Here is a 21,082-nt window from a genome sequence, read left to right as displayed (position 1 = left end):
TAACTTGCTGTAAGCCGCCCTGAGTCCGCTAGGAGAAGGGCGGGGTATAAATTGAATAAAACCTAAACCTAAACCTAAACCTAAACATATATAGAAATTAGTGTCAGGTAGAAATTTACTGGGTGCTGGATGTGCAAAAATTATAGGTAGAGCTCAACATACAAACATTAATTTAGAAACCGTTCAAAGTTACAGGGGCATTGAAAAAAGTGATTTACGACACAGGTCCTCGCACTCATAATTGTAGCGTCCCTGCGGTCACATGATCAAAATCTGAGGGCTTGGCAACCAGCCTGTACTGTATTTATGAAAGTTGCAATATTCTAGGGTTGTGTGATCACCACTTGCAATCTTCCCAGCTGACTTCTGACATGCAGTCACTGAGGAAAGCTGGATTTACTAACGACTGCCAGATTCACTTAATGACTGCAGTAACTCACTTAACTGTGGCAAAATAGCTTGTAAAATCTAGCACCCCTCACTTAATGACTGCCTTGCTTAACAACAGATGTTCTGGTCCCAATTGTGCTCATAAATTAAGGACTATATGTATGCCCTACTATGCAATCTTTCTTCATAGCATGCGATGCAACAACAGTTTGTGTGGTGTTCAAATTCATCTGCAGAATTTGGCAATTTCATTAAAATTACGGAATGAGAAACTCCATCCCTATTGTGTGACATCACAACAAAGGTACAGAATGGTAGCATTCTTATCACAACAGCATGATGCTCATTTGATCATTTGCCTTATCATGGATGCCTCCAATTTTGTTAAAATGGGCTAAGTCTGTCGTGTTGAACTCGCTCGCCATGTTCCTAATGGACTGATTTAAGCACATCAAGAACACATTTAATAGACAATCAAAGCAATTTGAAGAGCCAGTTTGGTCTAGTGTTTAAGGCACCAGGCTAGAAAGCGGAAGATCATGAGTTCAAGTCCTGCCTTAGCCGTGAAAGGCAGCTGGGTGACTTTGGGCCAATCACTCTCGCTCAGCCCAACCCACCTCACAGGGTTGTTGTGAGGAAAATAAAGGAGGAAGGTGTGTTGGGTATTTTCCCCACCTTGAGTTATTTAAAAATAATAATAAAGGTGGGATGGATATATACAAATAAAATAAATAAATCTTTCCTTGGCTGAGTCCATCCCTGCCTTCGCTCCATGCTGGTATGACTTCTATGACTCTCACGGCTAATAATGACATCTTTGTTTCTGAAATTCTTACTAAGAGCTTCAAAGCAAGCAGATGCCCTCCAGATATTGACTTACAACACCCATCGTTCCTATTTGGCAGATAGATTAAGAAGATACTGTATGGTTTTATAAGGAGAAGAAGAATGACAACTCAGTCATGGGAAACGGGAAAAATATACTGAAGAAACTTAAAATAGCCCCAACTTAATTTTGTTTGGTATAAGAGGGAGCAGAAGGAAACTCTGTCAGACATTCAAGATTCTCTTATTATAACCTATAATAGTGTTTCTCAACCTTGATGGCTTTAAGATGCATGGACTTCAATTCCCAGAATTGAAGTTGAAGTCCATGTATCTTAAAGTCACCAAGGTCGAGAAACACTGTCCTAAAAAATGAAGTACCATTACTGGAATTCTCGGGCTGTCTATTTCATGACTTACCCACTTCCACAAACTTCCAACTCATTCAATCCCATCCGAGTCTCCCACAAACATTTAGCAGGAAACACACGTGGATCTTTCATTTTTTTTTATTCCTCTTTCAAAATGAATGGATGGAGAATTCTTCCCTCAAATTCCCACCCAACCCGTTCCCCATTGCCTGAATACCCAAAGTTAAGTAAAGTGTAATCCATTCCTTGGGAACATCTGGAGGGGACAGGGTGTGGAAGATTAAAACAATAATATCTAGGAGTTGTGATGAAGCTGGCAAATGACTCCCCACCACCGATAAATTCCGGGACGCGTAGAACAGCCTTGCCGCATTCCACAAATAGTCCTTTGGCAGGCTTCCGGGTGAAAAATTACAGGTGGTTGTTTTCCGTCCCCACCCCTGGGGAAATCTGAATGAAATTCAATTGTCTTCAAGGGCTGCCATGGGCCGGACAGCTAAACTGAAGCAAGCCGTTTTTGGCCAGCATGCAAGGTGCTTTGCCTCCCGCCCCACCCTGCCTATGGCTTATTGCTATCTGTGGGTCACACGCAGAGTGTTAAGAAAACGGGATCTGAAACAGGAAAGTGAAAAGGTGGATGGAGGCCACAGAGAGGATAGCCCTGATGGAGATGTTCATGTTTTAGAATAGTCTGCAACGCTCGAGTCCTTCGGAGTCCCGCGAGGAGGTGCAATTCGGGACTTCGTCCTCAGGCATCTTGCTGTGATGGTCAGGCCCATCTTCAGCCATGACAGCAGCTGGAAATGAGAACAGCTGGAAAGGGCCCTCGGCGATGGGGAAGAACCACCAGAAGGAGAGACTCAAGAGCCCTGCGCAGGCTAAGACTGCGATAGAGGGAGGATGGATAGAACTACTCCCCATTTTGCAGATGGGAACGTGGAGCTTGCAGCATCGGCGGCCTTCCCCTTCGAAAGCCACGAATGCTTCCTCTGCTTCCCCAGGCCCAGTCAAGGCGGGCGGTCTTTACTGGAAGGGTCAAGCAGGTGGAGTTGCATTAACCAGACAGATCTTGTGAGATGAACTTGCGTAAGCGCTCCAGGTACTGGCTGTAGAGTTCGATATCGTTGTGGCCAGCTCCTTCCACCCAGAGGGGCTCCACGGCCTTCGGGCAGCGCTCGTAAAGGGCCAGGCCGTGAGAGAAATCAATCACCTCGTCTTCGGTGCCGTGAATGAACAGAACGGGAGAAGTGATGCGGGACACCTTGTCTATACTGCGGAAGAGAGAGGAAGAGAGAAAGTGAGGGTAGATTATTGCAGTGTTTCCCAATCTCGGCCACTTTGAGACGTGTGGACTTCAACTCCCACAATTCCCCAGCCCATATATATATATATATATGGGCTGGGGAATTCTGGGAGTTGAAGTCCACACGTCTCAAAGTGGCCGAGATTGGGAAACACTGCGGTTAAAAGGGTTAAAATCAAACAGAGCCTCTCTTCTCCAGGGGGAAGGTGGAGTCTGCCCTGCAGCATTATCCTGAAAGAGGAGCTGGACAGTTCTGTGTGCTTTACTCACTGAGCAAGAGGTAGATCAGTAGCTTAAATGTTGTAAATTCCAACAGCAGCAAGGTCCACCATCCTTCCTTGGAATTTACAGACAACCCAAATTAAAATATCAAAACAAAATTAAATGGCTGAAATCAGAGATTACTAATATCACGGGGTTTTCAGAAAGATGCGCAATGTCAGCCTTTTTAATTAAAACGAACTTACTTGGGGTTGATTTAAGGTTTGGGGAATGTTCAGAGGCAAAATGAACAGCTTATGCAAAAGCTCAAAACCTCTATTTCTCTGCTTAACAAAAAAAAAAAGCAGCAAATTCCAAAATGATGCAGTCCTCATTAGGACCCACAAAGTCTGCTGTGGTACTCAAGGGGGGTAACTCATGTCATTACGGTCTAAGACCTAAGATACTTTCGTACTGAAAATGTGTGTGCCCTTTTGACACAGAATCAGCGCTCTGTCGGTGAGCTACAGCCTCTTGCTTAAGCACGAAATAGGCCTCTTTTGTCAGGAGAAAAATCGGGTTACATAATATTCCTGATGGCCAGGGAAGAGATTAGCTCTGCAAATGACCACAAGTCCCTCTAATGGAGTTCTTTCTGAATTACAGTGAGCAATGTGCTTTGAACGTGAACGTAGTCCTCAGCTTACATCCATTCATTTAGTGACTACAGCAGGGGTCCCCAACCTTGGCAACTTTAAGACCTGTGGACTTCAACTCCCAGAATTCCCCAGCCAGCCCCATGCTGGCTGGGGAATTCTGGGAGTTGAAGTCCACAGGTCTTAAAGTTGCCAAGGTTGGGGACCCCTGGAGTACAGCATTGAAAATGGTGACTTATGACCGGTCTTCTAACTTATCACAGGATCCCTAAAGTCACATGATCAAAATTCAGCTACTTGGCAACTGTCATGTATTTAGACCAGGGGTCTTCAAACTTGGCTCTTTTATGACTTGTGGACTTCAACTCCCAGAATTCCTCAGCCAAGCACGCTGGCTGAGGAGTTCTGGGAGTTGACGTCCACAAATCATAAAAGGGCCAAGTCTGAAGACCCCTGATTTAGACAGGTTGCAGCATCCCTGAGTCTTGTGACTGCCATTTGTGAACTTTGCTTAATGACTTGATTCCCTTAACAACTGTAGTGATTTGCTTAACAACGATGGCAAAAAAGGTCATAAAATTGGGCATGACTCACTTAACAACCATCTTGGCTAACAACACAAGTTCTGCTTCCAGTTGTGATTTGTAAGTTGAGCATTACCTGTACTGTATAGTGAATCAAATTGGAAATAAACGAAGCAAATACTGAGTTACTACTTCTATTTGTAACTAAATGCAAACTGAGTAGCCTCTATACCAGGTGTCTCCAAACTTGACAACTTTAAGATGTGTGGGTTTCAACTTCCAGAATTTCAAGCTGGCTGAAGCCTGCTGGGAATTGAAGTCCACAAGTCTTAAAGTTGCCGTGTTTGGTGATCCCTGATCGATACGTAGGAAACTCTCACTGAAAAGTTTTTGGGAGTTGCACTGGCAGGATAGACTTGTCAATAATCATGCTTCTGAAAAAGAAATTAAAAGATTTGGGGGGAGGGGTGCTGACATAAAATAATAATAATAATAATAATAATAATAATAATAATAATAATAATAGTAATAATAATAATAATAATAATAATAGTAGTAGTAGTAGTAGTAGTAGTAGTAGTAGTAATAAAGTTGGAAGGGACCTTGGACCCCCTGCTCAGGCAAGAAACCCTATACCATTTCAGACAAATGGCTGTCCAGTCTCTTCTTAAAAACTTCCAGTGTTGGAGCATTCACAGCTTCTGGAGGCAGGTTGTTCCACTGGTTAATTGTTCTAACTATAAATCCAGCAGACTTCAACAGTAAATTTTAATTGTACATCTGCCTTCCTTGGCTGAGCTCCACACCCACGTTCTTGCTTCCTCAAGGACTTACTTTGGGAAAGCATCAAAGCAGTAGGTCTTTTTGGTTTCTGGGAAGGCCACACGCATGCCCGATGTTAAAGGTGAATGTAAGATAACAGCTGCACACTCATAGCGGGAGGCCAGGTCCACTGTGGGCACCGTCCCAATGCTTTGCCCATAGAGGATGATGTTCTCGGGGCTGATCCCGTATCTGTAGAGAGAGGAAAAGAAACCGCAGAGGTGCCGTCGCAAGGTAAATTACATCTTTTATGTGCCTTATGTACTGCTTGAAGAAGTAGTTTGTACAAGGGATGGAATTTGCTCTCTACAGGTGTAAAAATGTGATTTCCAAGTAGAACTTGACAGCTGATGCTATTTGGGGCTACTTGTCATGACTAAGGGAAGGGACATCCTCACCTGAAGGCAATCCAGCCCCAAATAGATGCTGGAATGAACAGGGCAGCCCACTTTGTCTGTGTCTCCTATTGATGAGCTGCCCGAAGGCACCTAGCAGTCTCACTCAGTTCTAAAGTGGTGGAAGGGTAGGCAGGCTGAACCATGCAAAACATTTATTTTCCTCTTCCCCGCTACTCCTGTGCCCCTCTCTCTCCCTGGCCCCCAAAACGGTTTGCTTCCTCTTGCTTAATTCTGTCCTTCTCTGGGTAGGTGGGCACATTTTCAAAACCCAGCATGAGGCAACAGCTGCCAATTATTTTGTAAGAAAAGATAGAATTGATAGAAGAGAATATTTGTAGCCCAGGGCTGAACCACGGGATCCTTGGTGCTTTCTGAGCTTGGTTGTTTTCTTGCAGATATTTCATTACCAAACTAGGTAGCATCACCAGTGTTAGTAGCTGCTAGCTCTACTAGCACTGGTGATGTTACCTAGTTTGGTAATGAAACATCTGGAAAAAAATAACCAAGCTTAGAGAGCACCAAGGGTCCGACCAAATTTTCAGCCTTACCAGGTAGACCAGACAGGAAACATAGCCAGAGGAGCTAATTCTATTTTATTGTAAAGCTACAATAGCAGACCTTTGCAGGTGTAAAAATACAGTTCTCCCACCATCTCCTTTACACCCCAAGAGTCCCTTCTCTTGTCTTGCCCTCTATCCAGCTGCAGGGTAAGCTGTCTCTTATCTAATTATTCCCTAAGTAGCATCTCTAAACCCAATCTCTCAAGGTCATTCCCACATACCACTACATCAGACATGTCAAACACAAGGCCCGGGGGCCGGATGCGGCCCGCAAAGTGGTTTCATGTGGCCTGTGAAGCCATCCTGGACAGTGAGGGAACGGCCCCCTCTGCCTTGGCCCTGGCCCAGGCCGGCCGGGAGCCAATGTACAATTTTGTGGTGGCCATCTATGCTGAAACGCATTCTGTCTTAGCTCCACAAAGCCGTCTAGAAACAGCGAGGAACCAGCCCCTGCTGTGTCGGCCCCGCACCCTGGGTGCATGCTGGGGAGGTGTCACCCTTTGTGAGGAATGAAGAAATGGACCATGCCTTGGCGCTTGCCCCGGTCCCACCCCCTTCTGCCAGAGACCCTCAGATCTGTCCCACTCTTGCCCAGGCCCCCACAGGAACCCTTGACGCGAACGATGTAGAGCTGGCCATGCCCACCCAGTAGGCCACACCCACTCCATCCACGCCCACCCAGTAGGCCGCACCCACCCGGCCCCCTGAGGGCAACCGCAATGCTGAAATTGAGTTTGACACCCCTGCACTACATGCTTCTGAAGATATTTCAGGACTTTAAGCAGCCAGTATAGTACCAGAGGCTGCTGCTCCCTTAACAGCACTGTTGACTTCTCATTTTTGCTTTTTTTAAAAAAAGTTTAAAAAACAACAACTCAGATGAGACAAGAAACATGGTGGGCACCAAAACAGGTGTCCACAGTCACACTGGCCGATCCGGGCCCTAATTTGGGCGCTAAGACAGGCAATGAACAAGTACAGCTCTTCTTTCGTTTGTCTATTTATGGCTTAGTATATCTACCCATCTTTCTTGGCCTCGAAAACTAAGAATGGAATCGCTATTTAGGAAGTATCCGATTTCTGAGAAAACATTTAAGGAAGAGGCCTCTGAGCGCCCTTGCTGGAAACTGATGGACTGATCAATCCTGACACTGTTATGAACCACCCTGGAGCTTTTGAAACAACAGCAACAACAACAACAGCAAAAGGCTGGTGGTGTTCTTCCTGGAGACTCACCGTGTGCGTAAGGCCTGCCAGGCTGCGTCGACATCAGCATAGAGGTTCTTTTCTGAAGGTTTTCCTGTGCTGGCACCGTAGCCCGAGTAGTCATAAGAGAAGATGTTGCAGCTAATCCGGGTGCCCAGGCTGATGTAGAAGCTACACATCTGGCCCAAATCCACAGCGTTGCCATGCGAGAACAGAACGGTGAACCTGGAGGAGAAGGAAGGGCTCAGAAAGAAGCAGGGGGATCACACCTGATCCTCAGGTGCAACCAGGGTGGTAAAGGCCTACTTTTTTTTTTGCAGGACAGAGTGTACCACTTCAGAACACAGACAGTCCTTGACTTACAACAGTTCATTTAGTAACCATTCAAAGTTACAATGGCAATTAAAAAAGTGACTTATGACCGGTTTTCAGAGTTACGACCTCAGCAACTTCCCCGTGATCAAAATTCAGGTGCTTGGCAACTAGTTCATATTTATGACTGCTGCTGTGTCCCAAGGTCGTGTGAGCCATCTTTTCTGACAAGCAAAGAATCTGGAAAGTCAGGTTCATTTAACAACCAGGTTACTAACTTATCAACTGCAATAATTCACGTAACAAATGGGGCAAGATCGATCGTAAAAACGTGCAAAAACTCATTTAACAAATGTCTCGCTTAACGGAAAATGTGTCCTCACCCCCTCTCTGCAAGTAGAAAATAGCACAGTGGGGGTGGAGGAGGAGAAGAGGTTGGTGAAGATCTCTTCTCCTCATTAAATAAGAACTGGAAACTCTTATTTAATACCGTGTTTACATTTGCTAACGTGAGAATGAAGTTTTAAACGGCTCCGCTATTTTCAGAGTTGGTTCGGCCTCCTTCCTTCGTAAGTCCCTACCATCTCATTTTGCCGTGGATCAAGGCTCATTACATTAGGCCTCTTTCATACAAAGATTTAGGGGCAGGGGTCTTCAAACTTGGCCTTTTTATGACTTATGGACTTCAACTCCCAGAATTCCTCAGCCAGGCACGTATGCCTGGCTGAGGAATTCTGGGAGTTGAAGTCCACAAGTCATAAAAGGGCCAAGTTTGAAGATTCCTGGTTTAGGGTATGTGTGAAATATGCTTAAATACGACTGTCTATGCTTGTAAAAAAAGGTGTACACCTCACAACATAATGAGGTGGCCGCTTCTGAGGCCAGAGCAAGATGCGTCTTTTCGAACCACACAGAGGAAGAATGGATTATGCTGTGTTGCACTTGTTTTTCCTGTAACCCACCTCTGTACAAACACTAGCACAGGTAGTCCTTACAACTTACAACTATTCGTTTAGTAACCATTTGAACCATTTATAACGAACTTATGACCGGTCCTTGCATTTATGCCTGTTGCATCTCCACCGTCATGGGATCAAAAATCTGATCACTTGGAAACGGGCACGGGGTGGTTTCAGACACTCATGGTGTCATGTGGTCGCCATTTGCAAACCTTCCCAGACGGCTTCCGACGAGCAAAGTCAATGGCGGAAGCTTGATTTACTTAACGACCACGTGATTCACATAAGAACCGCAGTGCTTTGCATAACAACCAGGGCCAAAAAAAAGAGAAAGATAATAGAAACGAGCACAACTCAATTAACAACCATTTTGCTTAGCAACGGAAATTGTGGTCGTAAGCCAAGGACTGTCTGCATTGCCAGCCACTCCCATAAGGAACCAGATGAAACAACAGCATAGCCCAGACCAGAGGTAGGTAACCTTGGCTCTTTTATGACTCGTGGACTTCAACTCCCAGAATTCCTGAGCCAGCATGGCTCAGCTTGGAAACCTCTCCCTTTCCCCTCAGCGTGGCTGGCTCAGGAACTCTGGGAGTTGAAGTCCATGAGTCATAAAAGAGCCAAGGTTGCCTACCCCTGGGCCCCAGACCACCTTTAGCAGCTCAGGGGTGCCATTTTCAAACACTTACCCAGTATTTAAAACACCGGCACAATTCTCCCTTTCTGCAGAAATCTAAAGAATTGTTACAGAGAAGTTTGGCCTCACAAATTTATTACAAACGGACGGCTGCAGTCTTAATTATGACATTTTCACCTTCACTGGCAGTTTTACGTAACTCAGTTTTTGGGTCATTTTGAGATTTATTGCTGTTTCTACTCCTTACGTAAAAGATGGAGACTAAAGTATCAGAATTCCTACAGATCCTACCAATGTCTATAAAATAAATACTGTCATCACCATTTCCCCACATTTTCTATTACAGGGAGAAATACTAGCAAGAGTTTTCTTCTCTCAAATTTACTATCACGACAGCGATCGTCCATTCTTTACTATAAAGAACAGGGTGTTTTTTTTTTAATTTCGGAAAGCTGACTTTTGGATGTATTTCTTTTTCAAGCACTCACTTTTGTCCTTTATTTGAGTCATTTAACATTTACCATACAAATGGCTCTATTTAATCCATAGTCGTTCACATTAATGTGAAAAGTATGGGAACTGAACGGTCCTTTTAATATAAATTTGCACATGCTGTTCAATTTTAGATAATTTTCTTAGAATATGTGCTTTTGTAAAGTTTTTCTCACTTTTGCTCTTGAAGTTTCCTTTGTAAAGCAAAGTTACAAACATAAACAACCATTTATGAATATTGTTTTGTTAAACTCTTTCAGATTTGCCCCTCTTTTCAAGTTTATCCTTCATTTTTCCCCAGGAAAATAGGATCACCCTAACTCTGTTCTACATAATGGGGAGGAACGGACAAAATTAATTAAGGCCACCTAAAGAAGGAAAATATTTCTCTTGGCATTTGCACAATCATTTGGCACACAATGTGAACTTTGAATTTTTTTACAGATTGAATTATTTCAATGTGTAAAATCCCAAAGATACCCAAATCTGATCTATCTAACAGGGTTCCTAGGAATAATAGGGTAAAATGGGTTTAAAGAGTAACAGTCAGCTGTTTTGGACATGAAAAGTGGAGGGTTTTTTGTTTTTTTTTCATTTTTAAGGATTTACGGCTGGACGGTTGATTTACTGTATCAACAATGGAGAACAGAGACAGATTCCCATACAAAGAAGACCGGAAACAGTGACCAGGGAACGCCCTTATCCACAACCACATCTGTCAAACTAAGGAAAGAACTGGTCTAAATGCTCTGATCTAGCTGCTCCAGGACTTCTTCTCCTTGCTGCTCCCACCCCATGTCCAGGCCTCAACTAACTTCTCCAGCCTAACCAGGTGGCCCCAGTGGCTGAAGAGATGCCTTGATTTTCTGGCAAATGATCTTTTTATGGTTGTTCAACAATTGTGTCCCAAGACTCAAGGCCTCAGCCCTTGAAGAGTTTGCAAGAAGGGTTCCTCTTGAACACCTTTTAAGGGTTGTGTGTATCAAATTTGGCAAGTTTAAGATGAGTGGACTTCACGTCCCAGAATTCCTCAGCCAGCATGGGGAAAGGAAAGGCCACCCAGGACAGAATCGCCTACATTTATTAAGTCTCATTTCAACTTAACCACATGGAGACAACCTCAACACAGATATCCTATTTGGAAAGAGAAGTTGCTACTTTTGAGGATATTGTCTGTTTGCTCTGATTTAAAGTTGTTGTTGTTGTTAGTTGCGAAGTCATGTCCGACCCATTGTGACCCCATGTCCTTCCTGTCCTCTACCATCTTCTGGGGTCCATTTAAGCTCACGCCTACTGCTTCAGTGACTCCATCCAGCCACCTCATTCTCTGTCGTCCCCTTCTTCTATTGCCCTCCATCTTTCCCACCATCAGGCTCTTCTCCAGTGAGTCCTTCCTTCTCATTAGGTGGCCAAAGTATTTGAGTTTCAACTTCAGGATCTGGCCTTCTAAAGAGCAGTCAGGGCTGATCTCCTCTAGGACTGACCGGTTTGATCGCCTTGCAGTCCAAGGGACTCACAGGAGTCTTCTCCAGCACCATAGTTCAAAGGCCTCAATTCTTTGGCGTTCAGCCTTTCTTATGGTCGATTACAGTTACAGTTGCTAAACAAAACCCTCGCAATTTTGAGCTCTAGGATGCCTGGTTAAAGGCCATGTTATTCTTTCCATTTCTAAAATCATTTGTAGTGCTTTTAGAAACTTTATATTACACGTTCAGGTGTTCGGTTTATGGTGGTTTTTTCCCATCCTCAGCATATATTTATTATTTTGGTTTGTCTCACAGTTAGCCAGAATGGATTTGGCATTTTAATCTATCTAGCAAGTCCTTCCCAAAGACCTGGGAATTATTATTTATTAGTATCATAATCCTTGATCAGGATGCTGCTGATTGTTCTTGGTTTTATTATCCCATGTTTCGTTCTTCGCATTTCACAATGCCCAGAGAACAGCAAATATAGTAACTTTTAAATACACATTTATCTTCCAATTACTGTGGCCAAACTATTCAGACTCTCTTTTCCAGTTCGGTTCTGGTTTTGCTTACTTAGAAACACCCTCCCCCTCAAGTCAGTAAAATTTACCTTTAGGTAAATCTGCAAAGGAGCCTGTACAGGTGGTCCCTGACTTATGATCACAACTGAGCCCAACATTTCTGTTGCTAAGCAAGAAGAGCTATTGAGTTGTGCCCCATTTCATGACCTTTTTTGCCACAATTGTTAAGTGAAACTCTGCAGCTGTTAAGTGAATCATGTGGTTGTTAAGTGAATCTGGTTTTCCTCATGGAGTCTCTTTTTAGAAGCTGGCTTCTAAAGGTCACAAACGGTGATCACATGACCCCGGGATGCTGCAACGATTGTAAATACATGCCAGTTGCCAAGCATCGGAATTTTGATCATGGGATACTGCAACAGTTATGTGAGAACGGGTAATAGGTCACTTTTTCAGTGCCATTGCAACTCTGAATTGTCACTAAACAAACAGCTGTAAGTCGAGGACTACCTGTACACAGTCATAAATGGGAAGGAAAACATGGCTGCAAAAGTTTGAGGCCGAAGGTAAAACTTCCCACTTGCAGCTCACATGTTCCAAGTACGTCACCCGTGCTCGATTCCCTTGAGAACTGGCCCTGGTGACCCCCACCAGCCAGGCCCCAATCTGATTTAATTAAACTTTATTTGATAATTTTCACCGCACGGAATAAACACTGGGACTCTTTTCGGCAAAATTAAACCTGACATGTTAAGCTCTCAAGGGGCTTAATTCCTGCACCTATGAAGTTTTTTTTTTACATTGTCATGGAAACAGATTACAAAGGCTGGGGTCCAATCCCCTTGAGCTTTCCAGTTGTCTGAGCAACCCCTATTTAAAAAAAAAAAAGAGGTGGGAGGGAGAAGAGGTCACAAGCTCCTTTCAATTCCAGGCTTATGATTATCCGGAGGCACCTGCAACATAGCAAGAATTTATACACCAAATGACAGCCCCCAGATTAACTCAATTAAGCAGCTTTGAGCAAGGCTGATGTTCTTAACTTTGTTGTTTAACCATGCTTAGTCGATACAGTCTTCCCCCCCACTCCCCCAAACATGGCCAACAATGATCACTGGTTCAAACTGTTGTCTCAACAGAGGGCTTTGCTAGTGTGTTTCTTCAAAAAGAGAAGAACTGCCATCAGCCGAGCAAAAGAATGCCGGGCGTCCCACAATTCCGTGCGAACTGCTTTGGAAACTGAGATGGAATCCCAGCAAATTCACATTTACCAGCACCACCTCTAACAAGGACTTGTTGAGCCTCTAGAAAGAGTACAGAGATGATCAGGGGACTGGAAGCTAAAACATATTTAGAACAGTTGCAGGAATTGGGTATGTCTAGTTTAATGTAAAGAAAGACTAGGGGTGATATAATAGCAGTGTTCCAATATCTTAGGAGTTGCCACAAAGAAGAGGGAGTCAAGCTATTCTCCAAAGCACCTGAAGGCAGGACAAGAAGCAATGGATGGAAACTAACCAAAGATAGAAGCAACCTAGAACTAAGGAGAAAATTCCTGACAGAACAATTAATCAGTGGAAAGACTTGCTTCCAGAAATTGTGGATGCTCCAACACTGGGAGTTTCTAAGAGATTGGACAACAATATGTCTGAAATGGTATAGGACAGTGATAGGCAACCTTGGCTCTTTTATGACTCGTGGACTTCAACTCCCAGAATTCCTGAGCCAGCATGGCTCAGCTTGGAAACCTCTCCCTTTCCCCTCAGCATGGCTGGCTCAGGAATTCTGGGAGTTGAAGTCCACGAGTCATAAAAGAGCCAAAGTTGCCTACTCCTGGTGTAGGATCTCCTGCTTGAGCAAGGGGTTGGACTAGAAGATCTCCAAGGTCCCTTCCAACTCTGTTATTCTGACTTGCACAGTTATACAGGTAGTCCTTGACTTACAAGCACAGCTGAGCCCCAAATTTCCATTGCTAAGCAAGATGGTTATTAAATGAGATTTGCCGCATTGTACAACCTTTCTTGTCACAGTTGTTAAGTGAATCATTACCATTTTAAAAATAATAACAATAATAAGTGAATCTGACATCACCATTGATTTTGTCAGAAGGTGGCCAAAGGAGTTCACAGGACCCGGGGACATTGCAAAGTGATAAATACATGCCAGTTGCCAAGTGTCGAGTTTTGATCATGTGGCCACAGGAATGCTGCAACAGTTTGACCACTGGTCATAAGTCACTTTTTTCAGTGCCGTTGTAAGTTCCAACGGTCAGTAAACAAATGGTTGTAAGTCAAGGACTACCTGTAAACCCAATGTCCCAGACACCGCATGGCTACTGCCACTCCTCTTTTCAAATTTGCTCACCTGGCGCCAGGTACGCAGCGGACATACATGCAACTCACTCGGTTCCCTCGGCTGCTTTTGGTAAGGAACACCTCAACGGTGTCCAGTTCTCGTTGGGTATACTGGAAATCAGCCCGGTCCGTCAAATGAAGCTTCCAGCGAGCCATGGTGCCACTCCGGGAGGAGGCGTTGCTGGTGCTGCCCGCAGGATCTGGTTCCGGGACAATTGAATAGGTGGGGTCTGGAGGTAGGAAGGCCAGCTTGGCAGCTATCCGACTAGGGCAAGGTGGGCAGCAGAAAAGACAGCAGAGTTCAGTAACCGTCAGCCCATTCATGGCCGCGGGTGGGATCAAGGAGAGGGACTATGGGGTATAGGGTAATTTTCAGGGAAAAGCAGGAGTCCCACAAGCAGGGCAATCCAACCAGTTACGAAAATATTTCAGCCTCCAGTGAAATGCAGGGAGTCTTTAGCACATGTCCGCTCAGAACAGCCATAACTGGGGGGTCCTGCATTCCAACATAGAGAATCTTGAAGTCTCTCTCTGCACATGAGTTTTGTTGCACAGAATCCTAAAAAACAAAACAAGAGAGGAAATTATTTTTTTTCCCCATGAAGGAGATCCAATAAAAGCAACGGGAATGGTCGTAATTTATGGATTCTTATGGATCTTCTTATATGCCGCCCATTTCACCTGGAGGCGACTCTATATATTTATGATGGTTGCAGTGTCCCAGGGTCATGTGATAATTTGTTGTGAACTTCTGACAAACCAAGTCAAAGGGGAAGCCAGACTCACTTAACATCCGTGTTAGTAACTTAACAACTGCAATGATTCACTTAACAACCGTGGCAAGAAAGGTTGTAAAATGGGACAAAACTCACTGTCTTGCTTAGCAGTGGAAATTTTGGGCTCACATTGTAAGTTGAGGACTACCTGTATTTCCCAACCTTAGCCCTTTTTAAAGATGTGTGGACCTTTTTAAGATGCGTTGCTGGCTGAGATATTCTGGAGTTGAAGTCCACACATCTTAAAATAGTTAAATTTGGGAAACAGAGATCTAGTCTAGTGTTATCAAATACGCTGTGGAAGCCAAGCTAGTTGTCACAGCATCCCCAAGATTAGTCCAGCAAAATTCAGGTGTCATGTTTCAATGGTATGATTTTAGGGTTTTGGACCCTTTATGAAAGATATGACAGTTGTTTGCCTTCTACTTCCGCTCCAAGCTTTAATTATCCTCCGGGGGAAAAAACATACAATTTTCTAAAGGAAATCAACCCTGACCATTCTTCGGAAGGAGAGATACTGAAGCTGAAACCCAAATACTCTGGACACCAAATGAGAAGAGAGGATTCATTGGAAAAGACCCTGATGTTGGGAAAGATGGAAGGCAAAAAGGAGAAGGGGATGGCAGAGGATGAGATGGTTAGATGGTGTCATCAACGCAATGATGTTGAATTTGGGCAAACTCTGGGAGACAGTGGAAGACAAGGGAGCCTGGCGTGCTGTGGTCCATGGGGTTTCGAAGAGAACATCTTAACGACTGAACAACAACAAATAAAATTTCAACCATACTCCATCTACTGATATCATCTGTGGTCTCCTAGTTCAGGGGTCTTCAACCTTGACAACTTTAAGACTTGTGGACTTCAGCTCTCAGAATTCCTCAGCCAGTTATGCTGGCTGAGAAATTCTGAGAGCTGAAGTCCACAAGTCTTAAAGTTGTCAAGGTTGAAGACCCCTGTCCTAGTTCCTTCTAAGTTAAGTTCAGAGCTGTTCTATATCAGCAGTCCCCAATCTTTCTGGCTTGGCGGACCGTGGGGGGGGGGAAGGGGATGGTCCCGTGTGAGTGGCAGGCGCACGCGTGAGCACATGCATCTCCATTTGCACACGAGCGAAAGCACCCGCCACTCACACAAATGGAGCTTTGCGCGTGGTAGAGGGCTGCGGCCAAGGAATTGGGACCCCTGTTCTATATGATCTTGAGATTCTTTCTGATTCTTATTCAATGTTAAGAAAGCAGCTTAGAGCAGTAGGAGTAACATGGGACTTGGGATGCTAGACTGTTCACTGGCCCTTTAAAACACGCCTACCCATAAAATTTCACACAGAAACCAGCCTCATTAACAATCTTTTCAAACATTTGATCATCCTACACAACAAGAGAGCAAGGAGAGGGTTAACGTGTACAAGTGCTTGCTCATTCCTGATTTGCAGCCAATAATTCATCACACATATATGAACGCATAACCAAAACAATGATATAAACATATCCATGCAATTTCCGCGAATAGAAATATCACAAAGGAAAAAGGAATTTTTCTACAAAAGCTGATCATAACACAAGGTAGAAGATTGGATCACAACATTAACTGAACTTGCAGAAGTGCCAAAGTTGATTAATTTGGTCAGGAGAAAAAAAATAAAAGACTTTTTAAGAAAAGACTGGACAACCATTTGTCTGAAATGGTATAGGTTTTCCTGCCTGAGCAGGGGGTGGGACTAGAAGATCTCCAAAGGGCCCTATCCAACATCATCATCATCATCATCATCTGAAATCCTTGCATGGATTTTTTGCTGAAAGAAGAAAAAATGAATTATGAGATTTGGGGATTAAAATAAAAGGAAGAAGTTAGGGAAACATTTAATATGACGATGACTTGATAGAAGGGCAGAAGGCAATTATTGTATGTTTTTCTCTTTTTTCCTTTTCAGTTTGCTTTTCTATTATTTTCTATTTTGGTTCTTGCTTGTGTTGTATATTTTACAGGATTACACTGAAAATGTGTGTGTGTGTATACACAAAGCTGAACAGAACAAAATTGAACACACTGTATTTTCATCTTAGGATCTAAATTTGAAGGAATTTATGGGGTAGGGAATTCCCAATCTTGATTAAATCTAGATTAAACTAGGTTTAACAGACCTACCTTTGTTCTGGTAGCATTCATGCCTCATTGTTTACTTTTCGTGTAATGTTTTAAGTTTAAAGCTTTTATGATCCCAGTATATTTACTGTATATCCCACCTTTATTATTTTTATAAATAACTCAAGGCAGCGAACATATCCAACGCAACTTCCTCCTTATTTTTCCCCCACAATAGCAACCCCTGAGGCGGGTTTGGGCTAAGACGGGAGTCACTGGCCCAAAGTCACCCAGCCGGCTTTTTATGAAGCAAAGCAAGTTTCATAGAAAATGTGAACCCATCCAACCAGAGACAAATCACACGAACATCATATAATAACCCAAGGTATGTTACTGTTACTTGTCTTAGAATTAGCAAAAGGCCATCAAAGCTATCCAGCTGTCCCAAAGGTGCTTTTTCTAACTGAAGAGGCTTCTTGGATGAGAAGCAAATGTTTTCAAAGAAAAAACTAAGAAAGTCCAGTTGCCTTTTGGAAGAAAAGCACCTTTGGAACAACCATGATCTGGATGATTATGAATCTCCATAGACATCAAGACATCCAGCTGAACTTCCTGTTCAATGCCAGACTGATAATAAATCTGAATAATTAACATTTGTCTTCACCCCATTCAATACAGAGAAGTTTTCCACCTTTCTATCATGAGAAATTTTTTTGAGTTCTTATTGGACCGCAAAGTAAGATATAAATATAGAATCATCACAGCAATGCATCAATGTCCATTACAAACAATGATGTCAAAATCATGACTCAGGGGTCACATCAGAACTCTCTAATCAGGACTGGGGAAAAATATGTCAAGGAACAAGCCCTTATGAGTTTGATAAAGATTTATTCAGAAAAATGCTTAAGGTGATAGCACAAGTGTTGCAACAAGTACTTTGGCCTTCTAATCTGAAATTTATATGCAAGCATATAACAACAACAACAACAATAATAATGATAATGTTGGAAAGGACCTTGGAGGTCATCTAGTCCAACCCCCTGCTCAGGCAGGAAACCCTATACTATTTCGGACAAATGGCTGTCCAGTCTCTTCTTAAAAACTTCCAGTGTTGGAGCATTCCCAGCTTCTGGAGACAGGTTGTTCCACTGGTTGATTGTTCTAACTGTCAGGAAGTTTCTCCTTAGTTCTAGGTTGCTTCTCTCTTTGGTTAGTTTCCTTCCATTGCTTCTTTTCCTGCCTTCAGGTGCTTTGGAGAATAGCTTGATTCCCTCTTCTTTGTGGCAGGCCCCGAGATACTGGAACACTGCTATGATGTCCCCCCTCATCCTTCTCTTCATTAAATTAGACCTACCCAATTCCAGCAGCCGTTCCTTATATGTTTTAGCCTCCAGTCCCCTAATAATCTTTGTTGCTGTTCTCTGTACTCTTTCTAGAGTCTCAACATCTTTTTTACATTGTGGTGATCAAAACTGGATTTGGGATTCCAAGTATCGCCTTACCAAGGCATTGTAAAGTGGTATTAACACTTCACGTGATCTTGATTCTATCCCTCTGTTAATGCAGCCTAGCACTGTGTTGGCTTTTTTGGCAGCTGCAGCACACTGCTGGCTCATATTTAAACCACTAGTGTTTTTCTTGGCTTCCTTCACTTTTTGGTGAAGAAGAAAGAAAATCTATCTTACGCTACAGCTACTAGGTTTATTATCAGCATGACTCTACTCTCACAGGCAAGATATCTTGCAAGTGAAGAGATAATGTAATTTACATCATGTCTATGATAAGCATACAAACATTTGCATGATGACATCATGCAGCAGATCATCAATTCTCTCCAAAGACGTCTATGCAACCTTGATGAGGGTACAACCAATTCACAGAATATCCCTCCCCCAAGTCCTATGAACAATGAAACTGGACCTGTTCCTCACCCAGGCAGTCTTCCAAGATCCAATACATCCCTTCCTGATCACCTTGGTAACATTAGTCTTGGTAACATTCTCAATCTTGGTAACATTAAAATGGGTGGACTTCAACCCCCAGAATTCCCCAGTCAGCCATGCTGGCTGGGGAATTCTGGGAGTTGAAGTCCACCTAATATTAATCTGGCCATGGTTGAGAAATACTGACCTAAAACTATCCACAAAGTCTTTTTTTTTTTAAAAAAAAATAAGGAGTAGGAGGACACTACCAATCTGCTTGCTTTGAAAAAATAATAATAACAACAGCAACAACTGAATTTGTGCAGGAGTTTGTGAATTGTGAAGCTTCTACCTACAACCATAGTAGCTTAAGATAAGGCTGCATCTACCCACATCTCTCGCATCAGCTTCAGAGCCTCAGAGACTCCAAAGCAGTGGTTCTCAACCTTTTTAATGCCGCGACCCCAACCAGTCGTAAGTCGAGGACTAAACCGGTCGTAAGTTGAGGACTACCCAACCGGTCGTAAGTTGAGGACTTTCCCTCCCCGGGAGCGCCGCGCATGCGTGGTTCCGCCCCTGCACCGGCCGAGGCGTAGCTGGCAAGCGGCACAGACGGAGCAGGCCAACCACCAGCTGGCCCAGCCCAAGGGAGGTAAGGCACCCGCCGGAAAAGGGGAAAAAATGGCAGACAAAAAAAATGGCGGACAAAAAAAATGGCAGACAGCCTTGCTTGGCGACCCCCGTGAAATGGTCGATCGACACCAAATGGGGTCCCGACCCACAGGTTGAGAACCACTGCTCCAAAGCCAATCCAAACCTCACACTGCTTGTGTCAGACCAATACACAGTGGCCTCATGAATAACATCATTAACAGAATACTACAGCTCCCCCTCAGCACTCCAGTTTGAAGCCACATTAGTCATTGGAAAGCAAAAAGGACATATTTTCACTGACGCTCCTCCCCCTCTACACAAAGCCCCTACTCCACCCCTTCAATTGCATACTCCAAAAGCTCCTCATACATACTGCATTATCCTACCCATTATCCCCATCCGGCATCACTTTTACCTATAAGAACGTCAACCAGGCCTCCACCCTTCGGCACTTTCCAAGCATGCCTAACTTTATCCCAACAGCTCAAACTCTTCTTGCTGGGGATCATGGGCACTGTAGTTCAGACGTGTTGAAAGGGCTCGGGATGGGGCGGGCCAACGCAGAAACAGCAAAACCCATCCCCAGTCAAGTCAGGCCCTACCTTTAACAGCGATCGAGAGAGAGATTTTTTTTCGCCGAGTAGTACCCCTGGAGTAAATCCCGCACGCTTTCACGGACTGCTCGTGGGTGGAAACAGAGCCCAGCCCACGAGGGGTGGGGGGATCGCTATTTTGGCAGGCAGGAATTGTGGAAATCCCAGCGAAATTCTCTCCAACGGTCCCGATTAACAGCAAGAGATTCTCGAGGGAACGGACAAAACGAGCGTGCGGAGAACGGAGGTCTTAGCGGCACATGACATCATCGGAGCTGTCACTACACACAAACATCTACACGCGAGGTAGCTGGGGCACTTTGGGGACCCGGGCACCCCCGAGATCTGCTCCCGAGCAGCCCTGCAAGCCCGCTCCCCAGCCAGCCACGGCAAGGCTCCCCCCCCCCTCTTTGGCGTAAATAAAGGCAAGAGGTCGTCGTCGTCTCGGGAGAACCGAGAAACACACCTCCCCTTGCAAAAGGGAGGAGACCCAAACCCACGAGCGAGCCCCAGACGTCAGAAACTACCGCACCGGTCCGGAATCCCGGAGAAAAACGCTCGCTGAGTGTTGAAGCCGCCGCCGCCGCCGCCCGCCGCCCCAGGCTCGATCCTTTCCAGGGATGGAGAGGCGGCGCGGATCACGCCCGGACGCCCCAAACTCTCCCTCGGCCAGCGTGGAGGGTAGCCAGCCCAAACCCCGCGAGGATCCCGAGCCTGCTCTCCCCCCCCCCCGGGACGCCCGTTCCGCGCCCGTAATCACCCGCGCCTGCCCCCTGCTCCGCGTCGCCAGCGGGGGTCCCCGTCGCCTTGGGCTCGCAGCGGCTCCGCGAAGGGCAGCTGGCGAGTCTCTCCCTTCGGCCGGCAGGTGGCCTGTCCTCCGTTCCCCCTTCTGCTGAGGCCGCGGGCAGCCCCGCGCTCAGCCGCCAAGCCCTCGTCCGGCCCGGCTCTGTTGTTTCCCGGCTCCCGCTCGGGAGCTCCAACCGGGCGCCCCTGCGCTCCGCATTACGCGTCGGGCCTGCAAGTTGGAACGAGCGGCCGCTGCTGCGCCGGGCCTCCCACCC

At 44.9% G+C, this 21,082-nt stretch overlaps 1 protein-coding gene across 1 annotated transcript; it reads right to left on the bottom strand.

Moving 5' to 3' along the window:
• Positions 1-1,730: 1,730 nt before the first annotated feature.
• ABHD17A (abhydrolase domain containing 17A) lies at positions 1,731-20,804 on the bottom strand. Its single transcript, XM_015810018.1, has 5 exons — positions 20,782-20,804; positions 14,005-14,553; positions 7,287-7,481; positions 5,105-5,284; positions 1,731-2,857 (listed from the first exon to the last, which is right to left on the bottom strand). The coding sequence occupies exons 2-5, from the start codon at positions 14,316-14,318 to the stop codon at positions 2,641-2,643; spliced, it is 906 nt and encodes a 301-aa protein (XP_015665504.1). The 5' UTR covers positions 14,319-14,553; positions 20,782-20,804; the 3' UTR covers positions 1,731-2,640.
• Positions 20,805-21,082: the final 278 nt, after the last annotated feature.

Source organism: Protobothrops mucrosquamatus, unplaced genomic scaffold (genome assembly GCF_001527695.2).
Source record: "Protobothrops mucrosquamatus isolate PMUCROS unplaced genomic scaffold, P.Mucros_1.0 scaffold6, whole genome shotgun sequence".
Classification (NCBI taxonomy): Eukaryota; Metazoa; Chordata; class Lepidosauria; order Squamata; family Viperidae; genus Protobothrops; species Protobothrops mucrosquamatus.
The sequence above is the reverse complement of the archived record's forward strand: the minus strand, read 5'-3'. Positions and strand labels throughout refer to the sequence as shown.

Excerpts from the sequence above, each read along its gene's own strand:
- ABHD17A (XM_015810018.1), bottom strand. The coding sequence starts at position 14,318 with ATGAATGGGCTGACGGTTACTGAACTCTGCTGTCTTTTCTGCTGCCCA. Across the intron at positions 7,482-14,004 it reads CGCTGCGTACCTGGCGCCAG|GTTCACCGTTCTGTTCTCGC; the intron begins GTGAGCAAATTT and ends CTTCTCCTCCAG. Across the intron at positions 2,858-5,104 it reads TGCTTTGATGCTTTCCCAAA|TATAGACAAGGTGTCCCGCA; the intron begins GTAAGTCCTTGA and ends TCTCTTCCGCAG.